This window comes from Pongo abelii, chromosome 1, assembly GCF_028885655.2.
Source record: "Pongo abelii isolate AG06213 chromosome 1, NHGRI_mPonAbe1-v2.0_pri, whole genome shotgun sequence".
In the NCBI taxonomy this organism is placed as follows: Eukaryota; Metazoa; Chordata; class Mammalia; order Primates; family Hominidae; genus Pongo; species Pongo abelii.
This window is the reverse complement of record NC_071985.2, coordinates 123,985,059-124,012,605: the sequence shown is the minus strand read 5'-3', so window position 1 is coordinate 124,012,605 and position 27,547 is coordinate 123,985,059. Positions and strand designations below refer to the sequence as shown.

The 27,547-nt window shown below is 41.8% G+C and overlaps 2 protein-coding genes across 3 annotated transcripts in view; both read left to right on the top strand.

The window, feature by feature from the left end:
• The window catches only part of FNDC7 (fibronectin type III domain containing 7), a 29,951-nt gene extending 15,620 nt beyond the window's left edge, over positions 1-14,331 (top strand). Inside the window, exons 8-13 of the mRNA XM_002810513.4 lie at positions 50-304; positions 2,108-2,362; positions 4,427-4,687; positions 8,657-8,686; positions 12,923-12,991; positions 13,075-14,331. Coding sequence (XP_002810559.3) covers positions 50-304; positions 2,108-2,362; positions 4,427-4,687; positions 8,657-8,686; positions 12,923-12,954 — 833 coding nt within the window. The 3' untranslated portion in view covers positions 12,955-12,991; positions 13,075-14,331. The remainder of the gene's footprint in view (positions 1-49; positions 305-2,107; positions 2,363-4,426; positions 4,688-8,656; positions 8,687-12,922; positions 12,992-13,074) is intronic.
• Positions 14,332-17,478: 3,147 nt separating this feature from the next.
• The window catches only part of STXBP3 (syntaxin binding protein 3), a 68,269-nt gene continuing 58,200 nt past the window's right edge, over positions 17,479-27,547 (top strand). Inside the window, exons 1-2 of one of the 2 annotated variants that reach the window (XM_002810512.4) lie at positions 17,479-17,612; positions 26,931-26,980. In XM_002810512.4, the coding sequence (XP_002810558.3) occupies positions 17,564-17,612; positions 26,931-26,980 (99 nt within the window). In that variant the 5' untranslated portion in view covers positions 17,479-17,563. The remainder of the gene's footprint in view (positions 17,613-26,930; positions 26,981-27,547) is intronic. The other variant, XM_024245514.3, reaches the window with a different exon arrangement.

Genomic DNA, 27,547 nt, shown 5'->3' with positions numbered 1-27,547 from the left:
TGATATTTTTGACTCATGCTGTTTCAATTAATACTGTAAAATCTCTTAGCTCCTTGCAGTCCTGAAATAAAAAATGTTTCAAGGGATGCATTCTCCATGATTAATGTGCACTGGCGATCCACTAATGATGACGCTACTTACACGGTGACTGCCCAGGGGGAGAAAGGACTGTATCAGTGCAGCAGCATGGGAGAGTCCTGTACCATGTGGGGCTTGCCCTGTGGCTCAGTGTTCTCTGTCACTGCTGTGGCAGAAACACAGGCAGGACGGAGCCTGCCCAGCTACAGTGTGCCCCTGGAAACAGGTATGTAGCAACCACTAGCCTGAATGTTCACTTCAGTGGGGTCCTTAGAAAGTGTTTCAAGACATGAACTTCCTTATTTAATCTACCCTCAGGGCAACAGAAATACACTAAACTCAGAGACATTTCAAAGAGTCCTGGTCATAGAAAATAAAATTTTCAATATTTTACAAGTTCTGTAAAAATATCCTCAAGACTAGTATATCCATTCACTGGCATCAGAGAAGGAATACTTACTCATTCTGCAAAACAATTATTTGAATTCATATTCCCCTATGATATAATCTATTGAAACAGCTAACAAATGAGTAGCCAAATGAGCTGGGTTGTTACTTATTTCTTTGGCTAAGCCCTTTCAAATTTTTCTCTTTAAAAAATGCTTTCTGGCTGGCGCAGTGGCTCACACCTGTAATCCCAGCACTTTGGGAGGCCGAGGCGGGCGGATCACGAGGTCAGGAGGTCGAGACCATCCTGGCTAACACGGTGAAACCCCGTCTCTACTAAAAACACAAAAAATTAGCCGGGCGGGGTGGCGGGCGCCTGTAGTCCTGGCTACTCAGGAGGCTGAGGCAGGAGAATGGCGTGAACCCGAGAGGTGGAGCTTGCAGTGAGCTGAGATAGCACCACTGCACTCCAGCCTGGGCAACAGAGCGAGATTCCGTCACAAAAAAAAAAAAAAATTCTGACTTTCAGTTTCCTGATAGGTAAAGGGGAGATAATGGCCTCATAGGGTGGCTATGAGTATTAAGTTGACTAACGCTGCAAAGCACTTAGCGTAGAGCCTGATGCACAGCAAGAGCTCCATAAGAGAAAACTACTATTACAGCGTAGCATTGTGTATGAATGAAACATGGCAAATCACTTCAAGCCTGTGGACATTAGTTTTTCTTATATACAGTGATAGATGGCACTTTGGACTATAAAAGTTGAGATACCTAAAAAAAAGAAGCCAGCAGTAAGATAGAGACCATACAAAATACTGCATACATGAAGATGTTAGGTATCCTATATTCTGGGTAATGAGTCCCTGAAAAATCAAGGTGGTTGTGGTATTTTAGGCAGCTAAGAAATCAAGCTTTTATATCAGTGATGTACTATGAAATTTTCAAGAAAGCCAAATTATACTTAATTGCTAATGCTATGAAATGTTCTATTGGGAGAAGTGAATGCAACCATTACTTTGAAATTTGCAGTTAGAATTGTTGAAGATGGGCCGGGCGTGGTGGCTCACACCTGTAATCCCACCACTTTGGAAGGCTGAGGCAGGCAGATCATGAGGTCAAGAGATCGAGACCATCCTGGCCAACATGGTGAAACCCTGTCTCTACTGAAAATACAAAAATTAGCTGGGCATGGTGGCACGCACCTGTAGTCCCAGCTACTCGGGAGGCTGAGGCAGGAGAATCGCTTGAACCCAAGAGGTGGAGGTTGCAGTGAGCTGAGATTGCACCACTGCACTCCAGCCTGGCAATAGAGTCAGACTCCATCTCCATCTCAAAAAAAAAAAAAATTGTTGAAGATGGGGGCAACAAAGGATTTCTTTCTTATTCTGAAAAAAAAAATGGTGGAAACCTTCAACACCCAGTTGGTGCAGTGCATTCTTGGGGAAAGCACCCACTATATACAGTGAATGTTACATGATGCATCAGAGGGAATGAACAAAAGGAATTTTTTTATTAACAATGGAAAGTTGGGGAATGTAGGATATTGAGTGAAACACAGGCAAAATACCATTCTTTGTCATTTTTCACAAATAACCTTCAGTGGAAATAAATCTCCAATTCTTTTTCTTTTATCCCATTTAAGTGCCGTGCTGTCCAACTGGTCTGACAGTAACTCAAATCACCCAGTCAGTAATCAACGTGAGCTGGACTATTGGGAGAGTGGCTCAAACCCATGTTGCAGTTCTGAAGTCACACACTGGACAGTCTAAGTGTCACACTCATCAAAACCACTGCCTCCTGGGATGCATCATATGTGGCATCAATTACACAGTGACATTAAAAGCAATTAGTGCCACTGGGTTGACTGCAGATTGCTCCTACCAAAGTTATTTCTCTGGTAAGTGAACTCTAGCTCCAGAATAGCAGTAAGGACTTGACTATTATAAGCCTTTCCTCCTCACTTAAAAAGATGCTGCATCTCCACCTAGTTTGCATTATAAACTCAGATGACTTTCTAAAATGGTTATACTTTCCCTTTGACTTAGAACCTCAAAGCTTCAGAGGCTTCTGTTGGTAGTTGGTGAATTAACTCCCCTAGTAACAATGTTCATGTAGGCTTTTTCTGAAGGGACCATGTATCTTTATATGACACAGCTACTTGCAACACAGAGTAACGCAGCCTGGCAGAGTTTTCTGAAAGCTAAATCACACATTCTGTTTGGTTTGCATTTTTTCCTTCTCATTATTATTGTGCTGCTACCTCTCTTTTCTAAGCTTCTTCAGCTCCTTCAATGGTTTCTTATTTCAACAGGCTAAGAGAGCAAAGGCATCTGTCTACTGACAGTATTGTACCTTGTTCTTCACAAAGACCACACCATTAGGGAATAGCAGGGGAAGGTAAAAACAGTGCAAGGTTACCAAATCTCTTGCATGATTCTAATCCACTGAAGTGGCTGCTTGTAGCATGGTTTTCCTAAAACTCGTGAGGATGCTTCCTAGGCTTAAGGAGAAAGAGCACAATGATAAGTTACATCTGCCTGGGGCATGGGATGGAAGAGTTGGAATAAAATTTTGGCATCCTAGAGGCAGTAGAAAGAGTCTTAACTCGGAGTCAAAATTAGACATGGCTTCTTACAAGCTGTGTTGCCTAATCTTCCCTGATTCTGTCTCCTCATTGAAAAAGACAGGAATAGTAATATTTTCCTTCGAAGTTGTTTTGAGAATCAAAATAAATCATAATGTGAGAACATTCAGAACATGCTCCATATATGTCAGCTGGTGTGTACTTTCTTTTGACCCATTATCTTGTATTAGATTTACTGCCTAAGTTCTCACCTTGATATCCAGTTCTCAGAATATGACCCATTGCTTATTCTTTTAAGAATAAATCAAGCAAGCTTGATTATAATAACTTTTAAAAATTATACAGTAGGATCTTTAACTTACTTACTAAGGAATCCATTTGATGCCCTTATTGGCACCTAATGTGTGGCTTGCTCAAGGTATTTAGAAAAGGAAAAAAGTACTAATCAGCTACCATGGATGAAGTGTGGACCAGCAAACTTGGTCACTGGCATGTTGTATAAATGGCTGCACCCAAAGTGTCATGCTACTCATCTCGGCAAAATTGGTTCTTCAATTAAGGCTGAATGCAGTTAATTATATTTAAGTTTAATTCCACCAAAATCAAATAAAACTAGGGCATTATGAGGGATCTTGACAAGGATTCTGTGCCTTTGACTCACAGTTTGAATCATGTACAATATGTATCTGCCAATTTTTGGACCTTTCTGACTCATCATTGTTCTATATTAAAAATTCATACTGCACACCACCTTCACACATGGACTTCTCTCTCTCTCTTTCTTTCTTTCTCTCTCTCTCTTTCTTTCCCTCCCTCTCTCTCTTTTCTCTTTCTTTCTTTCTTTCTGTCCGTCTGTCGGTCTTTCTTTCTTTCTTTCTCTTTCTTTTTTTTAGACAGGATCTAGCTCTGTCACCTAGGCTGGAGTGAGTGCTGTGGCACAATCATAGCTCACCACAGCCTTGAACTCCTGGCCTTAAGCCATCCTCCTGCCTCATCCTCCCAAGGGGACCACAGGTGTGCACCACCACAACTGGCTAATTTTTTTTTTTTTTTTTTTTTTGTAGAGTCAGGATCTCCCTGTGTTGCCTAGGCTGGTCTCAAACTCCTCGGCTTAAGCGATCCTCCTGCCTTGGCCTCCCAAAGTGCTCGGATTATAGGCATGAGCCATCATGCCCAGCCACCCATGGATTTCTGATTATGTGGCCCACCATGGAAATAACTTGAGTACCCCTTCAAATCTTGCTCTGATCTAACCAGTAATTAATCCTGTTACTTAGACTAGTTTGCTTATATTTTTTCCCTGCAGTAATCAAGGCCATTTTTGGATGATGGTGGAATAAAACAAGTGATTTTGTGTTTGTTATTTTTATTGCCTAGGTGCCTGCTGCCCTTTGGGGGTGAAATTATATAGGCTGGGCCCTAATGGCATCCGGATCTACTGGCAAGCCTCCAGGGGCTCTGCCAATTACAGCACTGACCTCTATGGCTCCAAAGGCATTTTCACGTGCACCCCCAATGCTGGCCTCAGTTTCTGTGATGTCACTGAGATACCCTGTGGGGATGTATACACTGTGATGGTCTCACCAGTTACTGAAACAGGATTGAAGCTTACTTTCTGTCCAAAAAAAATATATTCAGGTAAAGCAAGTTATGACAGTTTATCTAAAACTAACCCTGAACTCGTATCTGTGAATTAAGATGCAATCAAACTTCTTTACTATGTATGAAGGGCACAGGGGGTATAAAATTTCTTTCTTTCTTTTTTTTTTTTTTTCTGAGACAGAGTCTCACTCTGTCGCCCAGGCTGGAGTTCAATGGCACGATCTTGGCTCACTGCAACCTCCGCCTCCCAGGGTCAAGTGATTCTCCTGCCTCAGCCTCCCTAGTAGCTGCGATTACAGGCACCCGCCATCATGCCTGAGTAATTTTTGTATTTTTGTAGAGATGGGGCTTCAGCATATTGGCCAGGCTGGTCTTGAACTCCTGACCTCAGGTGATCCACCTGCCTCAGCCTCCCAAAGTGCTGGGATTACAGGCATGAACCACTGCACCCAGTCGAGGGTATAAAATTTCTACACAGCACAGGCAGATTCTGGCTGTGGAAGACCCCAAGATTCTTTGGAATTGTGATGCTTTATTATTATTTAATTTAGAGATTATCTTCTCTGTCCCACTCTTCCCCTTCCTAAAAAGGACTAGATGCTTGGTGCTTAACTAGTAAAGCAAATTTAAGATAATTTTCTGCTTTGAGATTTAGGGATAGATTTTTTAACATAGTCTTACTAATAATGATAGACATCCTGGGATGTTGGAAATTAGGAAACTTGAACTTTTATTTGCACAGACTGAGAATTATGACTGAGGAAAAGTTAGAGGATCAGAAAAAATGAATTTTTTAAATCACAAGCTAGGCTTGGCAATATGAGTGGGCAGACAGTCTGTGATCACAAAACATGGCTGTCAGCAACTACCATCTCACCAGAGCTGGCAGGAAAACACTAGCAATTCTCAGCTCTGTGTTCCAGCACCTTCTGCTATCTTGCCCAGGGCACAGTCATATATTTTTCATATATTCCTAGAAGAAAAGAGATGATGAAGCCCTAGAATTTTGCAGGTGAACACAGAAAAAAGAATAAATATTGGCTCACAAGCCCTTACTGATAGCCAGAATCTAAAATTTCGAATGATATGTAGGTGACAGGAGGTTCAGGATGGCCCTTGGTGATGGAAGGAGGACAGTTCCTCCCAAGGGGCTGTTCTCATTGTCCCTGGCTGTCATGCTCTGATTCCTTGTTTTTCCATTATTTGGTCCACAGGACAAGCTGGCCCAAAGCATAGTCCTATGGGAAGGGACAGGAATAAGTTCCTGGAGTAAGGATGAGCTCTTAGGAAAATGAGTCTACAGCTCAATAACAATACTGCATCATAACTGCATAATATTTTATAATTTATCCAGTGGTTTCATATTACAAATCTCATCGAATGCTCAAAATATGCTATGCTGTAGGCTCAACATATTTCATTATCTCCACTTTATAAATGAGAAAACTGAAGCTCAGAGGCTCCCAGATCTCTGTCTACAACTCTTCTCTTCTCCTGACCCCTGAATCCATATTCAAATTTGATACCTCCACCTGGAGGTGCCCAGGCATTTCAAACCCCTCAGGGGCAAAAGGAACTCCTGATCCTCTGCTGTTTCTGATCTTCCTCCTATTGTCCTTGTTTCAGGTACATTAGCTAAAAACCCTGGAGTCAGCTTCTGTCTCCCTCACCCTCCATATCTAAGTAATCTTGAATTCTCGTCCTGGTCACCTTCATAATGGTTCCTAAATCCAGAGTCTTCTCTTCATTTCCACAGCTACTGCTATGCCTCAGGCCCTCACCACCTCTCGCCTAGACTACTGCACCAGTCCCATCTCCCTGTCCTTACTCCAGCCTCTGTAATGTTACCAGAGTTATCATTCCAGGACACTGGTCCAATTGTGTTACTTTTACGCTGCCACATCTTCAAAACTTTTCCATTTCCCCATAAGATAACATTCAATCCTCTGGGCATGGTGTTCACAGTCCCTTATAATCTGTCCCCTGTCTACTTATACCTGCACTGTTCAATAGAAATTTAATATGTGCCATGTATGAAAAATTAAATTTTCTAGTAGCCATATTAAAAAAGTAAAAAGAGGTGAAATTAATTTCATAATATATTTTAGTTAATCCAATATATCCAAAATATTATCATTTCAACATCTAATCAATATAAAAATTATTAATAGATATTTTGTATATTTTTCATACTGTCTTTGAAATCTGGTGTATCTTTTGTACTTATAGTACATTTAGTTCAAACTAGCCACATGTTCAATAGCTACTTCAGTGTCCACTGTACTGGACAGAGAAATTGTTTTTTTTGTGAGGTTTTTTTGTTTGTTTTTTAATTGAGAAAGGGCCTTGTTTTGTTGTCCAGGCTAGAATTCAGTGGTGCAATCACAGCTCACTGCAGCCTTGACCTCCTGGGCTCAAGCAATACTCCTGCCTCAGCCTCCCAAGTAGCTGGGACTATAGGCATGCCCCACCATGCTTGGCTAATTTTTAAAATTTTTTTGTAGAGGCAAGGTCTTGCTTTGTTGCCCAGGCTGGTCTCGAACTCCTGGGCTCAAGCAATCCTCTTGCCGCAGCCTCCCAAAGAGCTGAGATTATAGGCATAAGCCACTGTCCCCGGCCTGAAAAGAGAAATTCTAGGCTCATTCCACAACATCTGTCCTGAGAGGACTCTATTCTGTAGTCTAGGCGTCTGGCATCATTCACGGGTGCCTGCTCCTGCCACACACACCTCCTATTCTATGTCACGTTCTGGAGCTACTGCAGTGCTCTTCTCTTTGCCCAGAATTCCACCCCACTTCCACCAAGAGAACTCTACCAGCCCCAATTTTCCTTGTCTGTGAAGCCTTCTCCAATTACCATAAGCAGAGTTAGCCCTCTCTCTCCCTCCTTTATGACCCCACAGCACCCTTATCTGTACTGCAACATATTACTGTGAATTGAATGTGTGTTATTTCTCCTAATAAATGATTATCTATTTGACTCCCAGTACGTAGCACATAACTGTTGCCTGATATATTTTAAATTTAAAAAAGAATGAATCAATGAATTTTTGCGCCTATGATCATACAGCTAAGTGAGTGATGGAAGTCTTTTGTTCTTTCTCCTGCTCCATGCCCACAATTTCACCCTTAGAGAGTCATTCCTCTGAAGGCTGGTTAGCCACCAGAAGTCCTCGTGAGTTAGAACTCAAGTTCTTTGATGGGACGCCATCTCAAGCCTGTAGCCATTTCAGCTTACTAATGTTAGGTATCTAGACTCAAGTTAGGAAATCCTCCTTTGCTCAGTGTCCCTGGTAAAAGCCATACATTTGGGAGATGTTTTTTGTTTTTGTTTGTTTGCAGTATCAGTGATGTCTTAATCTGATAATCAGGACAATATTGTAAATGACAATAACGACTAATATTTATTGAATGCCATGTGCCAGGCACTGTTCTAAGGGGTTTACATGTATTAACTCAGTCCTTATAACAAACCTATCAGCTTGGCATTCTTTTTTTTTTTGAAATGGAGCCTTGCTCTATCACCCAGGCTGGAGTGCAATGGCGCTATCTCGGCTCACTGCAACCTCCGCCTCCTGGGTTCAAGTGATTCTCCTGCCTCAGCCTCCTGAGTAGCTGGGATTACAGGTGTGCACAACCATGCCCGGCTAATTTTTGTATCTTTTGGTAGAGATGGGGTTTCACCATGTTGGCCAGGCCGGTCTCAAACTCCTGACCTCAGGTGATCTGCCCGCCTGGGCCTCCCAAAGCGCTGGGATTACAGGTGTGAGCCACTGCGCCCAGCTGAGCTTGGTATGCTTATTCTTACTGCTTTTCAGATAAATTGAGGCACAGTGAAGTGACTTGTCCAGGTCATACTGCTAGTAGTATCTCCTCTTATCACCCAAGTTCATTCTTGTTCATTTTTTGGTTTACTTTCCTTTTATTCTTTCTTAAGTTAAATCTTCACTATCTTAAATACATAAATGAATAGATTTTATTTTAAATGCTTCTGTTTTTATTACAGTAACTTGCTCTGGAAGTACACTTGGAATGGGTAAGTCATTTTTCTAGTGGACTAAACAGAACAGGATTTTTGTTGCTCCATTTTGGGGTTACTTAATGAAGTCAGCTGACTTTTCAATTAGAAAGCAAATGCTTTCTTTCTTTGATACCAGGGGCTCCTGCTCTCTTATCCCATAACTTTTTCTCCCCATTATAGTGCCTCCTCTCAGATTCCACCAGTTGAGATGAATTTCTTTGAATTCTAAAGTCTTTTTAGTATTCTAGGATCCTACAGGAAAATGTAAATAGTTTTGGGAGGGGCAGCGGCTTCATCCCTCACACTTCAGAAAGTGATTCCCAGCTCAGCTGTACACTGGAGTCACCTAGAGAGCTTAAAATTAACTGATGTCTGGTTCTGTCCCCAGAAAGTTTGATTTAATGGGTCTGGGGTGAGAGCTGGGCATCAGGAGTTGTAAAAGCTCCTCAGGTGATTCTGAAGTATAGCCAAGGCTAAGAACTGCTACTTTAGAGCCATGCTTCTCAAACTTTATTGTGCACACACATCACCTGGGGCCTCGTTAAAGCCAGATTCTGATTTGGTCAGTGTAGGAAGCGTCTGAGACTGTATTTCCACAAGGTCCAGGTGATGCTGGCGATGCCGAGGCTGCTGGTCTGACCACACATGGAGTAGCCAGGAGTTAGAGAGAATCTGTTAACGGCCTGCAGAGAGCTACGATGTTTGCTCCTGGTTTGCATGAGTGGGTATACCCCGTGGAGAGAGAGGGTGCTGAAAGGGCAGCTGGAATAAAGAGAACCCTCACTGCCTCCTCGGTTTTGCTCGGGGATGAACTTGTCTAGGCTATTTTGGTTGCCCCCACAGAGATGATTCTTGGCAGGGCAGTGGAGATGAGCAAATGGAGCCATGAGTGCTGACCCAGTAAGCAGTGTACACTGCCTCGTGAGGAGTCCTTGCAACAGCCTTTTAGGGGACAGCTTGGTCTGGGACCTTAGGAAAAAATCCCCTGGGAATATTATCAACCCCAAACGACAGAACTTCTCTCCTGCCCCACCCCACCCCTCCCCATTCAGACATGGCTGATTTCAAACAGTGTGAGTGTAAATGAAGCCTTCCTGCCCATAAACCCCACTGGACAGCCTTCCAGTTGGGGCCGGCTCCCCACCCACACCCCCTTCCACTGGCAGGAACTGGGTCTAGAGTCTCCACTCCCTATTCTCTGCCTGGGCTCCCTTCCTCTCCTAGTCTATTGCTTCTCTGAGCACAGCAGGATACACACTTTTCAATTCCTGTCCCACCTGCAGGTCTGAAATAAGCACAATCCTTATTAATTTTTTCAAGAGTTTTTGTTTTCTATGACTACAAAAAGGAACAGATTTGGCTTACTGAAAACAAACTGTGAGGACACTTCTAATTATAAAAAAGTCTCCCAAAGTACTAGAGACCATAAGCCCTGGTCTTCAGTGAAAGGTACATGGACCTAGGTCTACAATCTTTAATCAGTATCTCCCTGAGACATAGAGGTGTGGTAGAAGTGTCCTAGGTCCCCAGGGGAGAGGAGTGGTGTATGGTATGTTGGCCTTGCCTATGATTTTGTTAAAGGAAGAGTTTCAAATAAAAACAAAAAAATAAAAATTTAAAAATATTAAAAAAAATTAAAAAATGTTTGAAAAGAAAGAATGTCTATGTTTTAACAAAAAACACAAAAGGTGGGGTGGCAAGGAGAGCAGGCATGGTGGCTCATGCCCGTAATCTCAGCACTTTGGGAGACGAAAGCAGGATTGCTTGAGCCCAGGAGTTGGAGACCAGCCTGGCTAACAAAACGAGACCTTGTCTCTACAAAGTGTAAATAAAGTAGCCAGGCATGGTGGCATGTGCCTGTAGTTCCCCTGTAGTCCCAGCTACTTGGGAGGGTGAAGTGAGAGGATTGCTTGAGCCTGGGAGTTCAAGGCTGCAGTGAGCTATGATAGCACCACTGCACTCCAGCCTGGGTGACAGAGTGAGACACCAGCATCACCAGAGAGCTTTTTAGAAATGTACAGTCTTGGGCCCCATCCTGACCTACTAAATCTCCAGGTGATTCGCGCGTGTATTCAAGTTTGAGTAGCACTGCTTAGGTACTGCTCTCAAACTCTGCTGTGTATTAGAATCTCCTGGACAGTTAATGATGAATGCAGAGGCCCAGGCCCTGGCCCAGTGAAGTGCCTCTATATTTCCATCAGGTTGCCAGGTGATTTTGATACACGTGAAGTTTGAGGAGCACTGCTTTAGGTCACTAATGTCCTCTTTTCTGTCCTTCTAGGCTTCAGCTTATTTCACCATTCCCTTCCTTAGCCAGGGCTCAGTCTTTAGCCTGAAATCTGCCACTCTCTTGAAGTAGATACTTGTAGAAATCCTGTAGGAGCCAGGCACAGTGTCACACACCTGTAGTTCCAGCTATTCAGGAGGCTAAGGTAGAGAATCACTTGAGCCCAGATGTTTGAGGCCAACCTTGGCAACAAAGTGAGAGCTCCCCCTGCTCTCAACGCCATCTCTCTAAAAAAAAAAAAGAAAAAAAAAAAATCCTGCAAGGCTCTCAAAAAACAAGAGTAAGCCAGATTATCTGAGGGTTTCTAAGGTCATGTGGAAGTCATTATATCTAGGGGGAAATTCTAAATTGCTGTATTCAATTTCAGCATTTCCCCTCCCCAAACACAGGGCAAGTCCAATCAGGTCCCTGGGCTGACATTGGAGCCTCTGGATATGCTAAGGGGAGCCATGGGAATCTTGCTGGTCTAAGACTTTGGGTTTTCTTTGACTCTTGGAGTATCCTAAAGCTTTTCAAACTTTTTTTTTTTTTTTTTGAGATGGAGTTTTGCTCTGTCATCCAGGCTGGAGTGCAGTGGTGCAATCTCAGCTCACTGCAACCTCCACCTCTGGGATTCAAGCGATTCTCACGCCTCAGCCACTTTAGTAGCTGGGATTACAGATGTGCGCCACCACACCTGGCTAATTTTTATATTTCTAGCAGAGATGGGGTTTCACCATGTTGCCCAGGCAGGTCTCGAACTCCTAGACTCATGTGATCCACCTGCCTTGGCCTCCCAAAGTGCTGGGATTACAGGCGTGAGCCACCGCACCGGCCATAAACAGACTTTTTAAGAGAGATCTGGATTCAAATCCTGCCACCATCACTTGCTCTTAGTCAAGTTGTGTAAATTCTCTCTAAGCCTAGGTTTCCTCATCTGAAAATTGGAGTAAATAATAATCCCTCATAAAAGAAAATAAGGATTAAATGAGAATGTAAATTATTGGACACAATAATAGGCTCATAACAACGACTTAATAAATGGTAGTTGTTAATTCATATTCAGTTTAAGCTCATATCACATTCTATTATGTACCAATTATTAACGTTTTAATGTGCTACTTCTAATGAAGATATTTGCATTTTAACCTTGGTCCTCATAATACTCTTCCTCATTGATTCTCTGAGTGTGATCCTGGGGCCAAAAGCGTCAGCATCAGCTGGGAACCTCTTAGAAATGCAATTTTTCAGACTCTTCCACAGACCTATTGAATCAGAAATTCTGGGGCTAGGGCCCACCCTTCTTTGTTTTAACAAGCCCTTAAAGTACTTCTGATGCATCCTAAAGTACAAAAAGCATGGCTTTAATTCAAGAAAGCTATTTTAATGCTGGAAATTTGATGCAAGTTGGAAGGGAAAGGAAAAAAAAAAACCTATTTGAGGTGATAGGGGCTCTAACAAGAGGTAGACAGATGGGAGGGGTTTGTGCCTGACATCACACCGTGAGCAGGGGCTGGGGGTGTTCCTTCATCTTTAGGACCCAACATGTTTCAGTGTCACCTGTACATCCTGGGCAACTTTGAGGAAGTTTCCTCTCTGTGACGTACTTAGCAGCTAAACAGGTTTATGTTCTCCATATAAAACTCCCTGAGTCATTAAAAATTTTGGAGTTCCCTGAGGAGCACAGCAAGTTGGTCTGGGGGTGAAAAGGAAAGTTCTTTTGTTTTGAACCAGCGGTCTGGGATTAAAGAGACTCTGGGAGGGTTCATTTGGTGAAGCAGGAGAGAGATTGCTCTGGTTAGAAACTGCTGATCAGTTTGAACACTTTGTCAGTTGTCATAGTTTCATGTTTACTTGCCATGAAGTGCTGCAAAAATAGCATTTCAAATCAACATACACATAAAATCTCAGATACTGGTGCTTTTTAAGAAAATGTCTGCATATTGAATGCATCTTTTACTGCTTCCCTTCCTTACCCTTTTCAGTGATTTATAGAGGGAAGAGAAATGAAGAATGACAAAGTGAGCCCCAGATAAAAACAAAAACTTGACCAAGTGAGTAATGTAAATTGATTTTGTGTGATTTTATGGCAAAGTTTTTTGTCTTTGTTTAAAATGTTTTCCCATTTGTCTTGCAGAGTTGTCTCATTTGTTAGTGATTAGAGATGGAAACGATCTACTAGAATTTAGAATAAAAATGCCTCTAGGATAGGAAAAGCTCCTTTGGCCTTTAGAAGAACAACTCTGACTCTGCTTCCTGAGGGCAAGGTCAGGTGTGTCCTCACCTGCACAGCAGTTGGAGATCTGCTATGTGAGGACTCTGGAGAGAAATGAATCCAGAAAGTCCCCTGGACGGCTGCTAGCCTGAGTTGGCACACTGTGAGAACCCTGGAAACAAGAAAGGTCTGCTTAGCAGAAATTCTGAGATTTCACATCCAGACACACCACAGACTTCAACACATCCACTTCATGAGTGTTTTATTGACAACAGCACTTGCCTGCAGCCCCCTCAAGGGCTGGAAATGTTCACTCCCAGAAAGTCAAGCCACCCACATGCAGACAGCACTTATCCCAAGACAAACCTCCAGCAGGACTTCAGTATAGGTTGGAAAGCAGTAGCTGCCAGGGCAACCTGAGATAACAAACGCCCTCATCGCAAGTTAGGAGCAAAGCTGAGCTGTTTGCAGGGTTCACTGAGCCAAAGCATCAGGTGGCGTGACATCCATGGGAGCATCTGGGAAAGCAGAGCTGCCAGCCTGTTGCTAGAAGGATTGCAGTTATGCTTTCTGCATGAGAGAAGATGTCAAATGGAGAGCCTCAAACTGTGGCCGACTGACATACATGCATCTTTTGGGGGGAGGACCATCAGTCTTACTGGCCGTATCCCCGACTCATACTGTAATTACTTTTTTCATCTTTGGAGGGGGAAGGCAATGAAATATAACATAAATCTCTCATACCTAAAAAAGTTTGTCCTTCAAATATCAGTAACCTAATTTAAAAAATGTGAGTAGACTTGTATAACACACACACGCACATGCACACACATAGTTCCAGTGCTTGCTCCCCAAACACATGGCTACGGAGCCAAGAATGTCTGTAGTTAGGAACAACCATAAAACTCTGCCCAGGGGGAATTGGACCATGGAATTAGGCTTGAACTGAGCTTGGAAGAAAGAACAAACTTCCCTTTCTGTTCTCTCAACTTCCTATCAATGTGCGCTGCCAGAGAGAACTGATATGCTTTCTCTATGAGACTGATCAGAGATACGTAAAGGGTCACTAATAAGAGATCTTCCCCAGAACATCTGTACATGAATGGAGACAAGCCAAAGGTATATATCTCTAAAAATGGAGTTGGAAGCATCAGAGAGCACACCTAATACCCTACAAATACCAAGGCACAGAAAGTGAAATAGCCATCTGCCTAGCTAGGCACCTAAGGCTGAATTGTTTTGGTCAGAATGCCATAGAAGAAAATGTGATCCACAGTGAGTAAAGATAAAATCAGGTTATTTAATGTGTATATAGCACAAACTACCGGCTTGTAAGTGCTCTCCATATGCTCGTTTTATTCTCATAACAACCCTACAAGCTAAGTAGTAACATTATCTCCTTTATACAGGTAGGGAAAAACAGGCCCGGAAAGGTCAAGTAGCCCACCCATGTTCACATGGCTAATCAGTTCAAACACAAAGTTTCAGGGAGAGAAGTAAGTAGCATTGATTAGACCTGCTAATTCATGCTATCTTTTAGTTAAAATTTTAATTTTAATTCTTATGGGTACATAATAGTTGTATATATTTATGGGGTACATGTGACATTTTGATACAGGTATACAACATGTAATGATCAAATCAGGGTAATTGGGGCATCCATTACCTCAAGCATTTATCATATCTTTATGTTAGGTACCCATGATATCTTTATGGAAAATATTTCTCTAGATTATTATGGATAAGTGATCACTTATTAGAGGAGATCTGGGAATAGGATAGAGAGTGAGTGATCTGCCCTAACTGAAGTGCGTGTACATTCAACCCTCGGTTATTTTGGCCATTTACCTGCTCTGAATTATACAAAGCAGCTTTTCATCCCTGGCCGGTGTTAGCAGATTTTACCTTCTACTTTGCTGTATCACGTTTAGGGAATCCAAGTTCATTTTTCAATTTGTTTAGGCAAGCAAACTAGAGGAGACGTAGAGAAACTGCTTAGGGAGCTTATACAAAACTAGGGGAGCCTGGGAGGATAGGCAATTTGGTACACTAGAAAGAGCAATGGCCTTGGAGCCAGATGGATCCAGATCCTAGCTCATTTTGAGATTTTTCATGATTTATTTAACCTCCCTGAGCCTCAGTTTTCTCATACGTAAAATGGCAATGGTCATCTTGCTGGGCTGTTGTGAGGTTTGAGATAATATATTCATATTCAGCACACAAGTGCAATGAAATTGAGGTGTTTGAGGTCACACTGCTAGTAAGAGGCAGATCCAGATTTTGTAGGATGTAAACCTATGCCTACATGCAGTTAAAGACCATGCTTGCTCCACTATTCCGCAGTGCCACCAAGGACTCTGGCCTTCAGGAGCATGAGCCAGAGCTGCACCCCATGTGACCAGAGTCAAACTTCCAACCCAGAGGGACTTTGTATTATTCCCTGGCATTTGGTCATTCTCCTGAAGGGTAAGAGATGGAGGCACCTTATCCATCTCACTCTTCCCTCTTGGTTTGGCTCTTCAGAGCAAGGGGCTTCACCTCAGAAGGGTGAATCTTCCCTGGCACATATTTTTCTTATGGATTGGGGCTTCACCCTGCTAAACTAAGCAGAACCTAACTTAAAATGAAAAGGGAGAGGGAAATCATATGTGCACTTGTTTAAAAAATTGAGCAACTGAATCAATTTAGAGTAGGTTTAAAGGAGGTCAGGGCTCCAGCTTCTATTCTCATATAAGCCTTAAACAGAAAAACCACTCATGCCATAGGTTGTACCAGAACCCATTTTATGGCCGTTTTTATTGTTAGAGACAGGGTCTCATTCTGTTGCCCAAACTGGAGAACAGTTGCATGATCATAGCTAACTGCAGCCTGGAACTCCCGGGCTCAAGCAGTCGTCCTACCTCAGCCTCGCAAGTAGCTACAACTCCTCAGCTTGCAGGTGGCATGTGCCATCATGCCCAGCTAACTTTTTTATTAATTTTTTTTTTTTTTTTTTTGGTGGAGACAGCAGTCTTGCTATGTTGCCCAGGCTGGTCTTAAACTCCTGGCCTCTATCAGTCCTCCTGCCTAGGCCTCCCAAAGTGCTGGGATTACAGGTGTGAGCCACCACGCCCAGCCTGTTCTTAATTCTTCATTCTCCGTTTCTCTCCTAAAAATTGCAGGTTACCCCACAGACTACTCTATTGCTTTCCATGTAGGCCAAGCCTGATCTTTGTTCCCACTCCACCACTAAGTGCATCCTTGGCAAGTTACTTAACTTCATTAAGCCTCAGTTTCCTTGTTGTAAGTGTTGCTTTGAGGATCAGTGAGGTAATCTACTTAGCATGGTGCCTGGCATATGGTAAGTAAGCACTCAGTAAATATTAGACATTAGTAGTAGTAGTAGTATCTAACCACTTCTACTTCCCTGTGTGACCAATTTGAATCTTTACAGCCACTGGTTCTTTGCAAATCCTTCTAGGAAAGCCTACTTTCTGCCAATGTCATATGGTTATCTCACAGTTAGGGCTCTTAGCAACTAAACTGATCTCACTTACGTTTGATGACTTTGATTTAAAGTCCCAAAGGAACCATCTCAGTAAACAGATCTCTGCCTAAACTTTCTGAGCTCAGATCTCCTCTGTGAATCAACTTTCAACAATAATTTTAGATTCTGAAGCATTAAGAGGCCCTCTCTACATTTGTTGCATAAATTTGTTAATAAGTGATTATTGTTTTGTTGGTTCATTTATGTATATCTTATCATTAAGGCACTCAATTTTTAAACTAAGTTTTAACTACCTGCAGCATTCCAGGAATTGTGCTCTTTAATTAGATTACAAATTCTTCAGGGGAAAGAGTCGATCTCTCATTTCTTTGAGCTTCCTAAAAGTCCAGCACAGTTCTTGGCACACTGGAGGGTACCTCACAGTTCTACGCAATTACTGTGTCCTTGAAAAAATGAATGAAATAAACATTTGGGGACAGTACATTTTCCATTGGGTAGCTGGGCTGGCTACTGAGTGAAGTCTATTATGAATCGCCCTGCGAAGTGAAGAGTTCTTCTGTAAAGGGGAGGATCCTCCAGTCTTCGTGTATGTGTGAACTCGGAATTTCATAGACGGCCTTGGCTCACGATCGGTTTGGCACTTCGCGTTCCTAGGCCACAGGACGTCGAACCTCGGGCGACAGCAGCCTCCCGCGAGGGGGCGCCCGACTTCCCACGGAGGTTCCACCTGTACTGCGCAGCCTCCGTCCGGGAGTGGGCGGAAATTCCCTTGCTGACGCGCGTGACGACACCGGAGGGCGAGGTCTGCTAGAGGGGGTGGGGCATTCCCCTGCAGCAAGGGGCGGGGCCACCCCAACGCCGCTTTTGCGGCCAAAGTAGGTTGGGAGTGGAAGGTGGTGGCTGCTGCTCCGCAGTGTCGGGAAGATGGCGCCGCCGGTGGCAGAGAGGGGGCTAAAGAGCGTCGTGTGGCAGAGTGAGTGCGGTGGGGTAGGGGTTGAGAGAGGGAAGGCCGGGAGGCTGCCGTGCCGGGCCTCGTTTTGCAGCCCCAACCCAGCGGTCTGATGAGGAGCCGCCGCGAGCACTTGTTGCTTTGGGACCTGTGTGAGGACTTCTTCCTGCTTTCCTGCCCTGCCTTGTTCCTTGCCAGCACCAGGGATGGGCGGGGTGCGACGGGACGCGGCCTTCTCGTTGGCGTCCGGCACCCCCTCGCCTCGGCCGCGCTCTGGCCGCGAAGCTCCGCCCCGGGTGAGCCGCCTGGTCCGGCTTTCCCTGCCGCGGAGCCCGTGAGTGTCCTCGCCCGCGCTCCCCACTCTTCTCCGCTCCCGGCTGCGCTCCACCAGTTGGGGATGTCTCTCCATCCGAGACAATCCGGGCGTTGTTTATTCCGCCCCCATCTCCACCCCACACTGGAGTTTGCAAGGACTGTTTATTCTGCTTATTCGTGTTAGTATCAACCCGTGCTTTTCAAAAAACCTCACTGTTTAACAGACTCCTCTTCCCCTATTCCGAGAGGAGCCTATTTTCTGAAAAGTTCTTGAGAAGGGACCATTGGAATGACCGGTGTCCAGCCGTGACATCTTCCTGCGTAGCCTGGGGAAGAGCCGCTCCTTCCCTTTTCCCTACACTCTCGGGGGCCCCTCCCTACTGTTAGGACCCGACTCATTGGTTACTGATGTTCTGCGGTATCATCCACAGCTTTCATAAACATCGCTCCAAACCTAGGTCTGGCAGGTTAGAGAAAGAATGAAACCACCCAACAGGAATAACCATCATTGTTTGGCATCTCTGAGTTCAAAATAATTATGGCCTAGTAGTGGAAAAGGGAGTAGCATCTAATTAGTATTTCTTAGTCCAACTTGTTGAACAAAAAACAAATGATTTAGTCAGCAGAATTCTGGGAGTTAGAGTTCCTTGTCTAAAATTAAAAATCCAAATCAGTAACTGGGATAGTGCTTAACATATAGCAGGCACTAAGCAAATGTATAAATAGGTGAAAAATATGAAATTATCTTTTAAAAGATTAGATAATTTTAAGGTTGGCATTTGCTTTTTCAAGATTTACGTGGCCGACTTAAGATTTGAGTTGTTTTAAAACAATGATATTTAAATACATTTATGTGAAAATGGGTAACAAATTGTGTTGTATAAATAATTTCCAAGATATATATGTGATTAACATCCGCATGTATGTATTTAAGCCAGTTCTTTACATATTGAATCATAAGCTTTTTCCCTTTTTCACGTTTTCCTTCTGATCCTCATACAGATAAAGACATTGTTTTTATTATCTGTCATTCTGTGACTTCCTTTTTTTTAAACAACTGACATTGACTCAACATTTTTCATGTTGCTTCACAATCTCGTAATTAACATTTTAAATTGCTTTTTAAATACCTTGAGGTGGCAAAAAATTTTGATAGCAGAAAAGAAAAAATTATGGCCAGGTGCGGTGGTTCACGCCTGTAATCCCAGCACTTCGGGAGGCCGGGGCAAGATGATCACCTGAGCCTAGGAGTTCATAGACCAGCCTGGGCAACATAGTGAGATCCTGTCTTAAAAAAAAAACAACAACTTAAAATTAGATGTAAAAAGTTTTAAATAAAAATAAAATTAATCTTCCAACCTTCCTCTCCAGAGACAATCACTCTTAGGTTTCTTATAAATCCTTCCACAAGTTTTTTTATGCAAATACAAGCATGCATAGAATCATATGTTTTTGTTTTATTCATTTATGTTTGTTTTATGTCTTTTTTCATTCAGGTTGCTTTCTCTTTTATTTTGTTGGGCAAAATTTTCTTTTTTTAATTTTTGGGTATTTACACAGTCTTTATTTAAATCAGTGTTGAGTATGTACTCTGTTCTTTGGTTTCCTAGAATTGACAATTGAGTGGGAGAAGACAGGTGCACAAGTACTTAATGACTGCTGTATTAGCAGTATGAAATTTTGGAAGAAGAGAGGAAAAAGGAATTATTTCCTCTATGGGAGGAGGTCAGGGAAGGCTCAAGAGGAAGTGACATATAAGATGTTTCTTGAAAGGTAGTAGGATTTTGACAGGCAGAGGGAAATCTACGTCAAACCCTAAAGGTGACAAAGTAAGTGGTTGATTATGGAAGAGGGAACAATTCCTTTTGATCAAGTATAGGGTATTCATTGCAAGGGATAGGCAGACATAGACCAAAAGGTAGGTTGGAGCCAGATTATGAAGGGCCTGGTTGCTGTATTATTTAGACATTCTGTAGGCAGTGGGGAACCATTAAAAATGATTTTTTCTCCTCCTTTTTCAAAGAGCAGTCACTGGCATTTCTGGCATTCATTAGACAGTGCTGAGAGGAAGCAATTTTCTTGTTCCTATTTTGAAGATAAATTACTCTTAAGATTTAATTAAGTATGCCAGGCACGATGGCTCTCGCCTGTAATTCCAGCTCTTTGGGAGGCCGAGGTGGGCAGATCACAAGGTCATGAGATCGAGACCATCCTGGCCAACATGGTGAAACCCCATCTCTACTAAAAATACAAAAATTAGCTGGGCATGGTGGCACGTGCCTGTAGTCCCAGCTGTTCGGGAGGCTGAGGCAGGAGAATCGCTTGAACCTGGGAGGCGGAGGTTGCAGTGAGCCGAGATTGCGCCACTGCACTCCAGCCTGGGCAACAGAGTGAGACTCTGTCTCAAAAAAATATATATATTTAATTAAACGTAATGTTAGTGTGAAGTGTACTAGTGATAAGTGCACAGCTGGATGAGTTTTTACCCATGTAACTACCATCCAGATCAAGATAAAAGAATGTTTCCAAGCACCCTATGACTGACCTTTCCCAGTTCAAGCTCCACCCTCTCTCCTAGAGTAACCAGTATTCTGACTTTTATCACCACCAAATACTTTTATAATGGTGCCTTTTTACCCTTACACTGTTATGTTTACAAGAAATCCTCCATGCCCTTTACTGTAGTGTTTTCTTTAATAATGAATGGTGTGTGCCTATAGTCCCAACTCCTTGGGAGGCCGAGGTAGGAGGATCGCTTGAACCCGGGAGGTGGAGGTTGCAGTGAGCTGAGATTGCGCCACTGCACTCCAGCCTGGGCGACAGAGTGAGCTCCTGTCTCAAAAAAAAAAAAAAAGAATAAATATTCAATTTACTACATTTCTACCTAGAAATAATTGCTTTAGTATTTACTTTTGTTTATATTTAGTTGGTCATACAGTAGTCCTTCTTTTTTTGTGTGTGTGTGTGTGTGTTTTGTTTTGTTTTGTTTTTTTTTGTTTTTGAGTAGCTGGGATTACAGGCACGCGCCACCACTCCCAGCAAATTTTTGTATTTTTGGTACAGATGAGGTTTCACCATGTTGGCCAGGATGGTCTCGATCTCTTGACCTCGTGATCCACCCACCTCAGCCTCCCAAAGTGCTGGGATTACAGGCGTGAGTCACCGCGCCCAGCCAGTTCTTAGTTTGTATATATTCTGCTTTCATACAATTTTTGATCATTATATCTTGAAAGCCCCTGGGTGGTCTTTCCCATTCACAGTTAGTCTGTTTTTGTTCAGCTGACTCGTGATGATTATTGCTTTGGTTTCCTGCCTCAGGCCCCTGGGTTTGCTTTTATAAAGATTCTTACCTGTTCACTGAATAATTTGGGCCAGAGGCAGAATCTGTTGGAATCATAATTAGGAATTTAATAACATGTTTTAGTTTTCTTTTTTTTTTTGAGACAGAGTCTTGCTCTGTTGCCAGGCTGGAATGCAGTGGTGCGATCTACACTCACTGCAACTTCTGCTTCCCTGGTTCAAGCAATTCTCCTGCCTCAGCCTCCCAAGTAGCTGGGATTACAGGCATGCGCCACCACGCGCAGCTAATTTTTGTATTTTTGGTAGAGACAGGGTTTCACCGTGTTGGCCAGGATGGTCTCGATCTCCTGACCTCATGATTTGCCCGTCTCGGCCTCCCAAAGTGCTGGGATTATAGGCGTGAGCCACCGCACCCGGCCTTTTTTTTATTTTTTATTTTTTGAGATGGAGTCTCACTCTGTTGTCCAGGCTGGAGTGCAATGGCATGATTTCTGCTCACTGCAACCTCTGCCTCCTGGGTTCAAGTTTAGCATAAGCCCGGGCACAGTGGCTCACGCCTGTAATTGCAGCACTTTGGGAGGCCAAAGCAGGTGGATCGCTTGAGCTCAGGAGTTTGAGATCAGCCTGAGCAACATGGTGAAACTCTATCTCTATCAAAAATACAAAAAGTAGCCAGGTGTGGTAATGCACACCTGTGGTCCCAGCTACTTGGGAGGCTGAAGTGGGAGGATCGCTGGAGCCTGGGAAGTTGAGGCTGCAGTGAGCAGTGATCATGCCACTCAATTCAGCCTGGGTGGCAGAGCATAACTCAGTCTCAAAACACAAAAACAAAAATTATTTGGGTAACTTTTGGACTAGTGGAAGTCCAACCTCTGCCTCCTGGGTTCAAGTTATTCTCCTGCCTCAGCTTCCTGAGTAGCTGGGACTACAGATGAGCGCCACCACTTCCAGCTAATTTTTGTATTATTAATAGAGACGGGGTTTCACCATGTTGGCCAGGCTGGTCTCGAACTCCTGACCGCATGATCTGCCTGCCTCTGCCTCACAAAGTGCTGGGATTACAGGCGTGAGCCACCACGCCCAGCCATGTTTTAGTTTTCTGAGAATATAAATTCCCTTATGACCTACAAATCTGATTTTTTTGCTTTTGCTATTTGATTTTCAAAAACATTGTCATTATGCACTATTTATAAAAGCATGGTTTGTTATTTCTCCATACTGAACTAGTCATTGCAAGACTTGGTTTCTACTCTAGGTTATACTTCTGTTTCCTAACTTAAACCATGAGGGGTTTGGACTACATTTTCTTCAACATGTTTTCTTCAGCTTGAATTCTCCATGATTCCATTTTTTAGATCTTCACTTTGTTATATTTTCTTTATTTCTGCTTGCATTCCTGATAGTTTTCTCTTATGTCATAGTTTTCTTTTATGTTGTTTTGTTTGGGACATAAATATTTACTATTAGGTTTTCATTTAAGACTTTTTGCCTGACGTCTTTTTTTTTTTTTTAATTGTGCTTTCTTGCTCTTCTTTTATATACTTGGGCATGATCTTAGTCCATCTCCAGCAAATTTTTAAAATTCATATATATTAAAGATCTAAGATATAAAAAGTAAGGCAATAAAATGTGGAGCAAATATAGGATAGTATGGGTTAGACTTTAAAAAATTAACTGGTAACTCAGATGCCATAAAAAAGATTGTATAAAAATTATAAGCCAGGTACCATGGCTCATGCCTGTAATCCTAGTACTTTGAGAGTCCGAGGTGGGATGATCCCTTGAGCCCAGGAGCTCGAGACCAACCTGGGCAACAAAGTGAGACCCCCATCTCTACAAAAAAAATTTAAAATTAACCATGTTTGGTGGCATGCACCTGTGTTCCCAGCTACATGGGAGGCTGAGGCAGGAGGATCCCTTCAGCCCAGGAGGCTGAGCTGCAGTGGACATTGATTGTGCCACCGCACTCCAGCCTGGGTGACAGAGCAAGACCCTGAGTCTAAATAAATAAATAAATAGCTAGCATAAGCCCGGGCACAGTGGCTCACGCCTGTAATTGCAGCACTTTGGGAGGCCAAAGCAGGTGGATCGCTTGAGCTCAGGAGTTTGAGATCAGCCTGAGCAACATGGTGAAACTCTATCTCTATCAAAAATACGAAAATTAGCCAGGTGTGGTAATGCAAACCTGTGGTCCCAGCTACTTGGGAGGCTGAAGTGGGAGGATCGCTGGAGCCTGGGAAGTTGAGGCTGCAGTGAGCAGTGATCATGCCACTCAATTCAGCCTGGGTGGCAGAGCATTAACTCAGTCTCAAAAAACAAAAACAAAAATTATTTGGGTAACTTTTGGACTAGTGGAAGATTAATTTAGAGATTAGATAGAAGCCAGTCAGTGGAGGATGTTAAATAGTAGAGTTTAGATTTTATTCTGTAGGCAAGAGTGAGCATTTGAGGGAATTTCGAGGTGTGTATTAATATAAACAAAGGGTTGTATTTCAGGAAGGTGACTCTGACAGCAGTGTGAAAAATGGATTGAAATAGCAAAGGTGTTGGAGGTGGAAAGCAGGAAATCCAGATAGGATTCTATTGCAGTAGTTCAGTGAGAGAGAAGAATCAAGTCGATGCTGGGTGACAGTAGCAATGAAAAATAATAGCTACCAGGGAGAACAATCAATATGCCTAGTAGGTGGGTGTGGGGAAAGGAGGAAATAGACAAAGACAATGACTAAGAAAATGACAATAATACTTAGAGAAATAAATCTAGAGTAGTTTTCAGGGTGCTGTAATCTCAACTTGAGACATGTAGCTGCTTGTATCTGTATTGCATAGTTGAATGAAGTTCAAAGAGAAAGGCTGTAAGATTGTGGAAAATCGAAAGATTAATATCATAGATGAAACTTTGATGATGAATATGGTCTCTGAGGAGACCAGCCATGGGAGCAGATTCTCTTACCTTTGCTCTGAGAACAAGCAGAGCAAAAGTAAGAGAATTGAGTCTTGAGGTATATCCATATTTAGGATGCTAGAGAAACGGATATAAGGTCAAATGATTTTCATTAGTATTTAGAGGAAATACCTCCTTAGTTCTATAGTATTTGTTGATATGATTTCCTTTGACTCCTCTCTAAACATACCTACCTGTGACTGTGTCACTTTTTATGAATGCCCTTACTATCTCCATAAAACTAGTTCTTTCTTTTAGACAATAACACTGACTCTCTAGGTATCTTCAGATTTTTTTTTTTTCCTCTGGCAGACACAGATAGATCCAAGTATCTTCAGATTCCAAGACAGTTCTATCATTAGAAATTTAAAGCAAGCTACATATGTAATTTTAAATTTTCTAGTAGTCACATAAAAAGGTAAAAAGGTAAAATTAATATATTATATTTGACCTAATAAGTTTGTTACATTCTTTTTTTGTACTAAGGTTTTTGAAGTCTCACATGTATTCTATACTTACAGGATATCTCAGTTCAGACTAGCCACATTTCAGGTGCTCAATAGCCAGATATGGCTGGTTTCCACCATCTAGGACAATGCAGTTCTAAGGTTTCAAAGACTGTAATGAGATGACTTCTGCTTGGGGAGCTTTTCTCCAGTCTGCTCCATCATAAATTCCATGAGCATTCATTTCTTAAGAGAAAGACACAAATACATCTGATAAAAACAAGCAAATGTCTTCAATTTTCAGCTTGTTTGAGGTATAAGGAATGACGCTAGCTTTGAAAGGAAAAGCAACATAATATTTCTGTATCTGAGCTCTACCTGAGAAAATCCTTTATTTTTGCCTGTAGGGTTCTAGAAGCCAGCACTTTTGGCTTAAATTATGGTTAAATATTTCAGACTTTCACCATAATTCTCATATAACGCTATAATCCTCCTAGCAAACAATATATAATTATCTCAATTGATATTTCATAACACTTCCAAATCTTCTCAATCACAATACAACCTTCCAGATCACAATTCTGAAAATGACTATAAATAACTGAATTGCTTTTACTAACAACATTTCTGACACCAAATATGTGTTTTATTCCCCCCTCACACCAACCAGTTCTCCAACTCTGGACACCAACTGTATTAGTGTCAGAATTGAAATGAATTGTAGGATATCCAGTTAGTTAGGAACTAGTTAGCTAGGAACAGTTAGTGTCAGACTCCACAGGTTTAAGGGCTCAGTCTCACAATACTGCCTTCACTTCAAATGCCAGTACCAAGTCCCTAGGTTACCCACACTTCTGTCTGTCTTGGCTACAAAGTCAGGAATTCCTACAACCCCCCTTCCCTTTCAGGTTCATTAATTTGCTGGAATGGCTCACAGAACTTCAGAAAACACTTAACTTACTATTACCAGTTTATTACAAAAGATACAAATGAACAGCCAGGTTGGAGAGGTACACAGGGTAAGGTCAAAAAAGGTCCTAAGCATAGGTGCTTCTATCCACATGGAGTTGGGTGTCTCACCCTCCTGGCACATGGTTTGTTCACCACCTTGGAAGCTCTCCAAACTCTCTTACGGAGTTTTTATGGAGGCTTCATTGTGTAAGCATGAATGATTACATCACTGGTGATTGAACTCAATCTCCAGTTCCTTTTCTTTCCCAGAGGTCCTGGGGTGGGGCTGAAAGTTCCATCCCTCTAAACATGGCTTGGTCTGGTGACCAGCCCTCAGTCTAAAGCTATGTAGGGGCCCCTCACCCAAGAGTCATTTCATTTGCAGACGGAAGAGATGCTATCACTCAGGAGATTCCAAGGGCTTTAGGGGCTCTGTGCCAGGAACAGGGGGTAAAAACCAAATATTTTTTATTGTACCACAGTAACTGTTATTATTTATACCCTCTGATAGAAGAGCCGTCATTTTTTAACATGACTTCTTACCAAAAATTTGTTGATAAATTTCCCAAAAGCATTAACTTAAATATAAATTAGGAAATGGAAAAGCTTAAGTTAATGAAATAACCATCTCATTAACAAGAATTAATGAAAAACAGGTTACTATAATTTATATTTTAATTATATTTTATGTATTACTATGTATTACTACCGATTTTAAAATCAATTGAACATTAATAAAACATAGTGTGGGAAATTGTTTTATTCAGTAGAACAGATATTTGTATAAATTGTCCACATAAATTATTTAATACATAATGGAAAATGTTTTTAAATCAGTGAACTAATTTTTAAAACATATTTAGATAATTTTGAAAATCGTTGTAAGGAACATATTTATTGATTATAAATCAAGACTGAATATTGGTATCCAAATTCTGTGATACGTATTGTTGAAAAGCATAATTTAGTAAATCAGTATGAAAAATGTTTATGCAGATTTGGTCATCAGATATAATTTAGCAATGGGCAACTTAAGGATGTTCCCGTGGGTTTTTTTGTTTTCATCTTGTTTTACTTGGGATTTAAGTAGAATAGGAAAAACCAAATCAGGTAATAATTTTAGAAATATTTTCTCGGTATGTTCATGTACTTAAATATATTAACCCTTTTTATAATACCTTTTAAAGTTAAAAAATTGATTACAGTTTAAATGTACTGTATAGGCTAGGTATTAGAATTGGATTTTTCCATAAGGTTTAACAAATGTGTATGCTTTTTATGTAGTTTAACAAATTTCAAATTGGATTTTTCCTTAGCCATTTTGGACCCTTTGGATTACTATGTTTCTGTTTATTTAATTCCTAAGTAATTCCTTTCTTTTTTAAACAGAGATAAAAGCAACAGTGTTTGATGACTGCAGGAAAGAAGGCGAATGGAAGGTAGAGTTTGCATACCTTGCTCTTATAAAAAATAATACAAACTTTAAAAACAATACAGTGTAAAAACTACGTAGTATTTACATGGTATTAGGTATTCTAGTATAAGTAATCTAAAGATGATTTGACGTATGGGAGGATGTGTGTAGGTTACATGCAAATACACTATTTTATATAAGAGATTTGAGCATCCATGGATTTTTGGTATACATAGGGGTCCTCGAACCCCCATGGATACCGAGGGATGACTATATAGGGTCTGGAATCACACTGCTTGGCTCCAAATACTAACTTCACCACTTAATAGCTGTGGCTCCTTGCACAAGTTACTTGACCTCTCTCTGCCCCGTTTCCTTGTTTATAAAAATGGTGATGGTAATACCTCATATGGTAATTGTAAATATGAGGTGAATTAATCCATGGAAATTACTTAAAACCGTGCTTTGTGCAATAATTGTTCTACAAGTGGCAATTGTAATTTTAAGAAAATTTGATGTTAAACATAGTGTCATTTAAAATGAATAAGCTCTATGCTTCAAATTAGAAGTATTTCTGTTTGCTTACTTATGT